The 10839-nt window shown below is 45.9% G+C and overlaps 1 protein-coding gene across 10 annotated transcripts in view; it reads right to left on the bottom strand.

The window, feature by feature from the left end:
• Positions 1-327: 327 nt before the first annotated feature.
• IFT25 (intraflagellar transport 25) overlaps positions 328-10839 on the bottom strand; it is a 31635-nt gene continuing 21123 nt past the window's right edge. For 8 of the 10 annotated variants that reach the window (XM_051857760.2, XM_051857762.2, XM_051857756.2 and 5 more), the window contains 2 exons: positions 3195-3235; positions 328-535 (listed from right to left, as the gene is read on the bottom strand). In XM_051857760.2, the coding sequence (XP_051713720.1) occupies positions 422-535; positions 3195-3235 (155 nt within the window). In that variant the 3' untranslated portion in view covers positions 328-421. Of the gene's footprint in view, positions 536-3194; positions 3236-5956; positions 6099-10839 lie in introns of all 10 variants that reach the window. The other 2 variants (XM_070078466.1, XM_051857763.2) reach the window with 2 other exon arrangements.

The following is a 10839-nucleotide window of genomic DNA, read 5'->3' as shown; positions in this document are numbered from 1 at the left end:
AGATCCAGCTCAGGTTCTATGACCTCATTGAGACCTTCCCATGAGCACTCTCTCTTATCTGAACTCTTACATTGTTTATGGTGTAGACTGCTCACCTAGTCCTTTGCATTAATCAATCAAACTACCAATGCACTGAGATCTCATGAGCACCAAACGAGATGCTTTCCCCACAACATAAATGTATTTTGTCAGTAATGAATAAATAACAATGTATTTTATCAGTCAAATCTTCATGTACAGTGACTTCCTTGATAGCCTGCTGATTGATGAAATCTGAATCTCTTTGGCCAAAACACTGAAGGAAACATAAGTGAAATCTGAGACACATTGATACAAATCCTTTTAATAGAGTATATCAGTGACATCTTTGTGTTTAAATGGTAATAGTGTTAAAAATCATCAGAACATTGTGCTGTAATTACTAAGAAAGATCTGAGATGGCTACTCCCTCTGCAGAAATGCTGTGCACAGATGCAAAATGATCAAAGGCTGATACAATAATGACCCTCAAGTAAGTGGCAGAGCATTCGCATGCCTGTGGGGAGAAATCAACAGGGATGCTTTTAGTGGTCCTAGTTACCCAAGAGCAAGCAGCGCGCTGAAGAAAAGAGTGAGGTCAGAACAATATTCCAGGCATGTAACATTCAGAAGCTAAGCCAGCTGCACATACAGTTGTTCGCCTGTAAATCAGCCCATATCAGTTTGGTGCAAAGTAGCGGGTATGGCTACAAGCTGCAACTGTACACTCACAATCCACTTTGAAAAAGTGTCCTCCTAAAGCATTTTTTATGATAAGCTGTGTCCTTGGTTCAGGAGGACTCAGAATATACTCCCTGAAGCATGGCTATACTTTCATATTTATATAATTTCTGTGGAAAAGATTTTGGATACATGAATATGTTTATACCCTATGTACCCAGTAATTCTATCCTATGAAATTTAATTTTAGAAAATAATCAAAAAGGGGCCAGTGCTGTGGCGTAGTAGGTCAAGCGTCTGCCTGCTGCACCAGCATACCATATGGGCACTGGTTCGAGTCCTGGTTGCTCCTTGTCCGATCCAGCTCCTTGCTGATGGTCTGGGAGGGCAGTAGAAGATGCCCCAAATGTTTGGGCCCCTGTACTTGTGTTGGGGACCCAGAGGAAGCTCCTGGCTTCAGCCTAGCTCTGGTCTTTGAGGCCATTTGGGGAGTGAGCCAGCAGATGGAAGACCTCTCTCTCTGTCTCTCCCTCTCTGTGTTTATAACTCTGCCTTTCAAGTAAATAAATAAATCTTTTAAAAAAGAAGAAAATAGGGGCTGGCGCTGTGGCGCAACAGGTAAAAGCTCTGGCCTGAAGCGCCGGCATCCCATATGGGCACCGGTTCTAGTCCCGGCTGCTCCTCTTCCAATCCAGCTCTCAACTATAGCCTGGGAAAACAGTGGAAGATAGCCCAAGCCCTTGGGCCCCTGCACCCAAGTGGGAGACCCAGAAGAAGCTCCTGGCTTTGGATTGGCACAGCTCCAGCCGTTGGGGAGTGAACCAGCAGAAGGAAGACCTCCCTCTCTTTCTCTACCTCTCTCTGTAACTCTCTTTTTTATTTATTCATTTATTTATTTTGACAGGTAGAGTGGACAGTGAGAGAGAGACAGAAAGGTCTTCCTTTTGCTGTTGGTTCACCCTCCAATGGCTGCCACGGCTGGCGTGCTGTGGCTGGCGCATCGCGCTGATGTGAAGGCGGGAGCCAGGTGCTTCTCCTGGTCTCCCATGGGGTGCAGGGCCCAAGCACCTGGGCCATCCTCCACTGCACTCCCTGGCCACAGCAGAGAGCTGGCCTGGAAGAGGGGCAACCGGGACAGAAGCCGGAGCCCCGACCAGGACTAGAACCCACTGTGCCGGCGCCACAACGCAGAGGATTAGCCTATTGAGCCGCGGCGCCGGCTTTGTAACTCTTTCAAATAAATAAAATAAATCTTTTTTTAAAAAAAGAAGAAAATAATTTAAAAAAAGCAAAAAGTTAAAAGTGTGGTAACCAGTACATGCATAGAATGTCCCCTTCGAGAAAAAAGGAAATTATCTTAAATGTGTGTAAATAGGCAAATGTGATCTTGAAATCATATGTAGGAAGCTTGTGGCAGAACACTGAGTTAAAAATGACATGGAATTGTCCATACAGTGTTACTGCAAGCGTGTGATGCCTGTGCTCACGGCTGGAAGAGCGAAAACACAGTAAAGGCCACTGTGATGGGTGACAAATGGCTGATTCCCAGCTTCCCCTTCCTCCTTCGTGTTTTCCAAACTGCCTCGGATGCCTTCCCACAGCCTCAGTGAGTCCTGGAAGGAATTGTCAGACCACGTGGAGGCTTACTAATCCTGACTCCACTGCATAAGATAGAAGACAGTGGGAAGACACAATGTAGTCCTCTTTCTGGCTGCACTCGCCTCCCCAGTCATCGGGCAGACTGCTGGGCCAGAAGGGAATTCACGGGAGTCGGAAACATTCTATGGAATCTTTGGAAATGGCTTCCACATAAGCTCCTGGGAAGATGTGAGGGGCAAGGTAGGGCGATAACCCTCATTTACACAAACCCTCACTAAAGAAACACCCGCTACCTAAAAAACCACACATTCAGTTGTTTTCCTTCTTTGTGTTTGTCTAAAAGCAGGGCCTGACAAGCCAACAGGGACCGAGCAACTCCTGATGAAGCAGCAGCTTCCTCATCAGCGGCCATTCATTCCACTGGACAAGCAAAGCCCGATGGAATGCTGTCGAAAATACTTGTTCTCTTTCCACTTCATCTCTCTTTGGCTTATTTGTTGCTGATCCTATGCTCCAGTTCCCCTTATCTGAGTCTCCCTTGTCCTTTCACGCTTAAATTAACACCCAATTCTGACATCTCCGCCTTTTTTGATTCCTGTTCTAAAAGGCCTACAGGATGAAATGAAAGAAAGCAAAGCAAATAAACACTGCAAAATAAATGAATGGGCAAAATACAATAAAAACCAAATGAATGAATAGTTTTATCCTTGCTGTCACCCTTACAGGACAGATAAGAGCACCTAAGAACACATCAAACGGGAAATACCACTGAGCACCACCTCTGTCCTGTTGGGTCGGGAGCAGAACTGTGAGAGCACCAGGATGCTTGCTAACTCTGCGTCTGCAGAGACGGCTGTCAGAGCACATGTTCTTCTCTACACAGTGTGTTTACTCACCATAATCTCATTCTGAAGCTGTCCCTCGGTGTGTGTGAATTCTAAAACACAAATTAACAAAAAAAAAAAAAAAGCTTAAAATACAGTGAAGATAGCTACTAAGATTTAGGTTCAGCAGAACATGACCTGTGGCAAATGCTAAGTTAATACCAGATGTAGGCCGGCGCCGCGGCTCACTAGGCTAATCCTCTGCCTTGCGGCACCGGCACACAGGGTTCTAGTCCTGGTCAGGGCGCCGGATTCTGTCCCAGTTGCCCCTCTTCCAGGCCAGCTCTCTGCTGTGGCCAGGGAGTGCAGTGGAGGATGGCCCAAGTGCTTGGGCCCTGCACCCCATGGGAGACCAGGAGAAGTACCTGGCTCCTGCCATCGGATCAGTGCAGTGCGCTGGCCGCAGCGCACCAGCCGCAGCGCACCAGCCGCGGCAGCCATTGGAGGGTGAACCAACGGCAAAGGAAGACCTTTCTGTCTCTCTCACTGTCCACTCTGCCTGTTAAAAAAAAAAAAAAAAAAAAAAGATGTAAAGGAGTTATTAATGTTTGGGGTAGGGGTTGAAATTTGATATAAACAGGGGCCGGTGCCATAGTACAATAGGTTAATCCTCCGCCTGCGGCACTGGCATCCCATATGGGTGCCAGTTCTAGTCCCAGTTGCTCCTCTTCCAGTCCAGCTCTCAGCTATGGCCCGGGAGGGCAGTAGAAGATGGCCCAAGTGCTTGGGCCCCTGTACCCACGTGGGAGACCAGGACTAAGCACCCAGCTCTTGGCTTCGGATCGGCACAGCTCCGGCCATTGCGGCCATCTGGTGAGTGAATCAACAGAAGGAAGACCTTTCTCTCTGTTTTTCTCTCACTGTCTGTAACTCTACCTGTCAAATAAATAAATAAAATCTTAAAAAAAAATGATATAAACAGAGAGAGTTGATACAGAAGGTTAAAAAAAGACAAACATTTCATAACCTATAAAATATCTTTGTCAGCAAAATGAAATGCAAATGTAAGTTACATTTAAAGAATATAAAGTAAGACATTTTTAAATCATGAAAATCCCTTTTATGGATGAAGTCACTAAGAGTAATAAGAGGCCTGAAAGGAGCCATTTCACCGTCCCCATGAATGGCCACGAGGGCTCAGATTCTCACAGTGCATTTTCACTGCAATGCAGAATTCTGAGCCCCGTGCAAGGGATCTTTCCTGGCAGCTGAGTTTTAAAAACCTTTACTTATATAACTGGAGGCCAGATTAATTTATTTGGCCATGAGTTAATATCAAGCATTCTTCTGGAAACATGAAATGTTTAACTGATACAACTATCGACATTACTAGACATTAATATTATTTCTATCAAAGTGATTAATGTACATGACTTTAAAAGCCACTCAGTACAAAAGGGGAAGTCTCTGGGAATGAGACTGTGGGTGACATGTCTCTGTTTCGTGACCCTCCTCTGAGATCAGGAAGAACAGTAACCCCTGCTTTACCCCTCCTTTCTCCTCCAGTCCCTCTCTCTAGCGGGAAACAATTTTTTTTTTTTAAGATTTTCTTATTTATTTGAAAGTCAGAATCGCAGAGACAGATGAAGAGACAGGGAGAGAGAGAGAGAGAGAGAGAGAGAGAGGGAGGGAGGGAGGGAGGAAGAGAGATCCTCCATCCACTGTACCACTCCCCAAACGGTTGTAACAACCAGGGCTGGGCTAGACCCAAGCCAAGAGCCAGGAGCTTCCACCAGGTCCCCCATGTGAGTGCGGGGGACCAAGCACTTAGACCATCCTCCGTTGCTTTCCCAGGTGCATTAGCAGGAAGCTGGATGGGACATAGAGCAGCCAGGACTCAAACTGGTGCCCATATGGGATGCCAGTGTCACAGGTGGAGGCTTTACTTACTATGAACAGTGCTGGCCCTGTGGGAAATGATTTCAACTCTTTAAGCTGTTTTCCCTAGAACAGTATGCTTATATTCCTTTTCTTCTTGGTCAACTTTTTATTGACATTATATTATGGCATATGAAAATTTAGGTTTCTTAAACCAATATTCTCTTCTTTCTCCTGTAACTTCTCCCTCCTTTTATCCTCTCAATTTTGAAATCAGTACTTGACAGTTATATGATTATGTCTACATAAATGTTACTCACAGCTGAAATAACTATTAAGTTATGGTGACATTTTCTTTCTTATACAACTTCTCTACCAGAACTAAACGATAACCTCTTTTTTATTTGCTTATTTTCCCCCTTTTTATTATTATTTTCTTTTAGTGAGGAAAAAGTAGAAAATTTCCAGGATACATAGAAAAAGAGAGAACACAGTAACATAGTTTTGTGTGTGTGTGTGTGTGTGTGTGTTAAGATTTATCTTATTTATTTGAAAGACAGAGTTACAGAAAGAGAGACAGAGAAAGAGGTCTTCCATTTGCTGGTTCACTCCCCAGATGGCCGCAACAGCTGGAGCTGAGCCGATCCAAAGCCAGGAGCCAGGAGCTTCTTTTGGGTCTCCCATGTGGGTGCAGAGGCCCAAAGACTTGGGCCATCTTCTATCCCAAGCCATAGCAGAGAGCTGGATCAGAAGAGGAGCAGCTGGGACTAGAACCTGTACCCATATGGGATGTCGGTGCTTCAGGCCAGGGCTTTAACCCGCTACAGCACAAAGCCAGCCCCAACATAGTTTTGATAGATGATTTCATTTTTTACTAAAATAGTTTAAAGATTTATTTGAGGTAGAGCAACAGAGAGAGAGAAAAAGAGAAATCTTCCATCCTGTGGTTCACTCACTAAATGGTTGCAACAGCCAGAGCTGGGCCAGGCTGAAGCCAGGAGCCAGGAACTCTGAGCTGGTCTCCCAAGACAGTGTCAGGGGTCCAAGTACTTGGGCCATCCTCTACTGCCTTCCCAGGCATTTTAGCAGAGAGATGAACTGGAAGTAGAGCAGCTGGGACTTAAACCGGTGCTCCCATATGGGAGGCTGGCATTGCAAGCAGCCTAGCCCACTGTGTCACAATGCCAGCCCCTTATAAAACATTTTAAAGCAAATATAAGAGACATTATGACACTTAACCTCTAAATATGTGACTTTCCATCTCTAAATAATAAAGATCGGCCAACACTGTGGCTCAATAGGCTAATCCTCCACCTGTAGCGCCGGCACACCGGGTTCTAGTCCCAGTTGGGGCGCCGGATTCTGTCCCGGTTGCTCCTCTTCCAGTCCAGCTCTCTGCTATGGCCCGGGAGTGCAGTGGAGGATGGCCCAAGTCCTTGGGCCCTGCACCCGCATGGGAGACCAGAAGCACCTGGCTCCTGGCTTCAGATCAGCACGGTGCGCCGGCCGCAGCGGCCACTGGGGGTTGAACCAATGGAAAAGGAAGACCTTTCTCTCTGTCTCTCTCTCTCTCACTGTCTACTCTGCTTGTCAAAAATAAAATAAAATAAAATAAAGATCATTTTTACATAACCACAACATCATTATTATACAAACACTTAAGTAATGCTTTAATATCATATAATTCCCAGTCCCTACTGTCGTCCTTCAAATGTCTTTTATAGTTGGCTAATTCAAATCAGAATTAAGTTTCTTTTAATCTTGAACTGCTTCCTCTCCCACAAACACATTTTTTAAAGCCACTGACTTGTTGAAGAGACCAGGTCAGTTGTCCTGCAGCACATCTCATTCTAGATTTTGTCATCTTGCCCCCTTGTGGTTTCATTTAATTTGTTCTATCCTCTATATTTCCTACAGATAGGAAATAAGAGCAAAAGGCTTGATTATACTCAGAATTTGAGGGCTTCATGAAATATCTGGTTATCTTTAGCTGTCTTTTGTTACTTATGAATAACAAACCATTTCAAAACTGTGCATGAACCAGGCGTCTGGACTGATAGATGTCAACAGGGAGAAGAAGAGTGAACTGGCCTTTGTCAGAAGCCACAGATCTTTTTTCTGGGGCCATTCACTTTCTCCAAAGATAAGTCCTCTAATTTCCTAGTTTGTATTATGCTCTCAGTTGCTGTCATTAATAGCAGAAACTAGAGTAGGTTTCTACTTCCAATGCCTGTTTTCAATTCCCTGTCTCATTCACTCTCTGTACTATGCTTGGTTTCCTGGTTTCCTATGTGGTTGCTTGTCCCTATGCATCTCTTGAACGTGGTGGTGGAGGTCTGTGGGAGAAAGGAGCAGTCCCTTAGCCTTGAGGGGTGGGAGAAGGTACCTAGAGTCCAACCACTATCTTATATAGAGATTCAAATCACCCTTGTTATCTGGGCCCTGTTCTACTCAAACTTTCCCTGGTACCTGTTGCCAAGTTCCAGATCTTTCTGGGGTTCTGTGTGGCAAAATGGCTTACTTTTCAATGATAGTTTCTTTGGCAGGCACTTAGGTGGAGTGCAATCAGCTACAGAAGTTACTACTCCTCAATCTGCTTTCCCTCCATTATAATATATATTGATCTCTTGTATTTGCTTAATTTTCCCGTTGTTTGTATTTTTGTCCTTGCAGACTTATGACTTTGCTATTTTCATGATATTTCAGGAGGGTGTTATGGAGTGAAGAGGACTTGTCTCCCTAAATTTGTGTAGATAGTCAAACCCTGATTGATGGCTTAACAGTGGAGACCTGATCTAAGTATGGCTTTTGGTAGGAGGGCCTGGCGGGAGGTCTTCAGGATACTGGGGCCTTGCCTTCATAAGGCAGTCCTCATGAGAGGGTTGGTTATCTAGCCACACGTGCTTCCCAGCTCACCACGTGCTCATCCTCTGTCCCTGCCCCACCACTGCCAGCCTCCACCAGATGCCAGACCAATGGTGCTGCCCAACCCTGGGCTGTAAACTTCCAACTGTCAGCCACAAAACACCTCTTCCTTCCCAAGAAGCTCCTCTCAGGTAAGATGGTATGTGGCAAGCCCAGTTCTACACACCCAGAAGTGAGCTAAAAAAAAAGACACAGGCAAAAGAACTGGTTGGAATTAGCTAAATCCAACATGGCGCCAAACCTAGCCTCAAGGAGACCCTAACCCTCATTATACACTCATCATGTTGTGTTAGCGTAATTAAAATAACTCCTCTCATGCATGACAGTTTACAATTGCCATGACAACCTATGGATGTGACCATGTAAAGAACAAAAAGGTGGATCCTGAGTTCCTGGAAGACACCCTCTTATTTCTAGATTTGAGATGAACCGTGACCCAGATGCTAACATCCTTTTGCCAAACCTCACAAAGGACAGCTGAAACAACACACAGGGCTGCCCTGTCTGTGGAGCTGCCTGCTATCCTTTGCCATTCTCTTTAATTAAAGGCCTTGCTTTCACTTTGCTCATTCAGGACTGACTGCCATCTCTCACTGAAGCCAAGACCTCTCATGGCCATGGTGGCACACAGGATCCCTGACTGTCCAGGATCACAGATATATATTTATAATAACAAAAAGCTGACAAATACAGAAAATCAGTACCAGCAGCAGGGCTGTTATTATTAACTGTACCTGAAGAAGTCCGGGAATCTTTGGAATTGGCTTATGGGAAAAGACTAGGAGAGTTTGGAAGAGCAGGCTAGAAAAGCCCTAGAATGCTGTAGGCAGAGTGTTTCAGGTGACTCTGGGGAGGGCCTGGAAGCCTGGAATGCTGGTAAAAATGTGGGTGGTAAATGCCAGGCTGATGAGTTTTCAGGTGGAAATGAGAATTCTACTGGGAATTGGACTAGAGGCCATTTCAAGATGCTGTGGGAGGCTGAAATTAAAGATGGTGGACTGGTTTGTTTGGTAGAGATGCAAAAACACCAAACCTTAGGCTGCAGCATTGATGTTAGTGGCTGCTGTTAGTTAAGTTTTATGATCAAAATCAGGAGCAAAATGAAACACAACATAATGATTTGGAAAATTTGAGGTTGGCACTGTGGTGTAACAGGTGAAGCTGCCGCTTTTGACACCAGCAACCTACATCAGAGCTCCAGTTTGAGTCCCAGCTGCTCCGCTTCCGATCCAGCTCCCTGCTAATGCACCTGGGAAAGCAGCCCCTTCCACCATATGGGAGACCAGGATGGAATTCCAGGTTCCTCGCTTAGGTCTAAAATGATCCAGGCCATCTGGGGAGTGAACCAGCAGATGAAAGATCTCTTTCAGGGACGATGCTGTGGCACAGCAAATTAAAGCCATGACCTGCAGCGCTAGCATCCCATATGGGCGCTGGTTCCAGTACTAGCTCTCCACTTCTGAACCTGCTCCCTGCTGATATGCCTGGCATCAGAAGATGCTCAAGTCCTTGGCCCCTGCACCCAAGTGGGAGGCCTGGAGGAAACTTCTGGCTCCTGGCTTCAGCCTGGCCCAGCCCAGTTATTGCAGCCATCTGGGGAGTGAACCAGCAGATGGAAGATCTCTCTCTCACTCTTCTCTGTCTCTCCTTCTCTCTTTCTATAACTCTGCCTTTCAAATAAATAAATAAACATTTTTTAAAAATTTGGAAAATTTTGTAGTCTGGTTAGGGAAATATCAAAGAAAAAGCTCGATGGAGAATGAAAAGTAAGGTGGAGAAACCACTTGTGAAAGAGATCAATAAAAGTAAAAAGGAACCAACCCTGTGCTGATGGACAAGACAGGGGCCAGCACTGTGGCGCAGTGGATTAAAGCCCCAGCCTGCAGCACCAGCATCCCAAATGGGTGCCAGTTCAAGTCCTGGCTGTTCTTCCAATCCAGCTCTCTGCTATGGCCTGGGAAAGCAGTAGAAGATGGCCCAAGTGCTTGGGCCCCTGCACCCACGTGGGAGACCTGGAAGAAGCACCCAGCTCCTGGCTTCAGATCAGCTCAGCTCTGGCCGTTGTGGTCATTTGGGGAGTGAACCAGAGGAATGGAAGACCTCTTTCTCTCTGTAACTCTGTCTTTCAAAGAAATAAAATAATTCTTTAAAAAAAAAAAAAAAAAAAAAAGAACAAGACAACAGGAGAAACACCCTAAGGGTTTCAGAAATCTCTGAGGCTGCCCCTCTCATCACAAGCCAAGGCCTGAGAGGGCAGAATTGCTTCCTGAAACCCCAGGGTCAGCTCTGGATTCTGGCTTGAGGACCAAGTATTCTGAGGCTCCTGCAGCCTTGACTCAAGTGACTGGATTGGCTCCTGCTAGCAACATACTGTTGCATCATCCAGGTGATGCTGGTTTTGCAAACATATAGAATGCAAGAGTTATGGGGACTTGGCAGCTTCCACAGAGAATTCAAAGGAAAGCCTGGGAGGCTCAGCAGAGTTGTACTGCAGAGTTGGAGCTACTGTAGGGAGCAACGCCTTGTGAAGCTATGAGAGTGCAGAGGAAACCTCAGAAAAGTATAGGTGCCAGAAACATGAGGCACACACTGAGGAAAGCTGCAAGCACTGTGCCAGGCAAGACTGGTAAAACTTCAAACATCAGAGAGCAGCCCCTTGGGGAAAGACCAACAGAGCCATGGAGGCACAGCGGCCTCTGCCTAGGTTTCAAAGGATGTTTCTGACCAACTCAGGGCTTAGACAAAGATTGGTCACAGGAGAGGAGTCACTGCAAAGAGCCTCCACTAGGGCAATGCCAAGTGGAAAAGTGGGGCTGGAGTGGTGCAGAGTCTCTCCCAGGACAATGCCCAGTGGAGCTGCAGAGATGAGAGTCCATGGGTTGTCACCAACAGAACCAAAGGGATGGGACTTCCC

The sequence above is a fragment of the Oryctolagus cuniculus genome, chromosome 7, assembly GCF_964237555.1.
Source record: "Oryctolagus cuniculus chromosome 7, mOryCun1.1, whole genome shotgun sequence".
NCBI classification, from domain to species: Eukaryota; Metazoa; Chordata; class Mammalia; order Lagomorpha; family Leporidae; genus Oryctolagus; species Oryctolagus cuniculus.
This window is presented reverse-complemented; position numbering and strand designations above follow the sequence as displayed.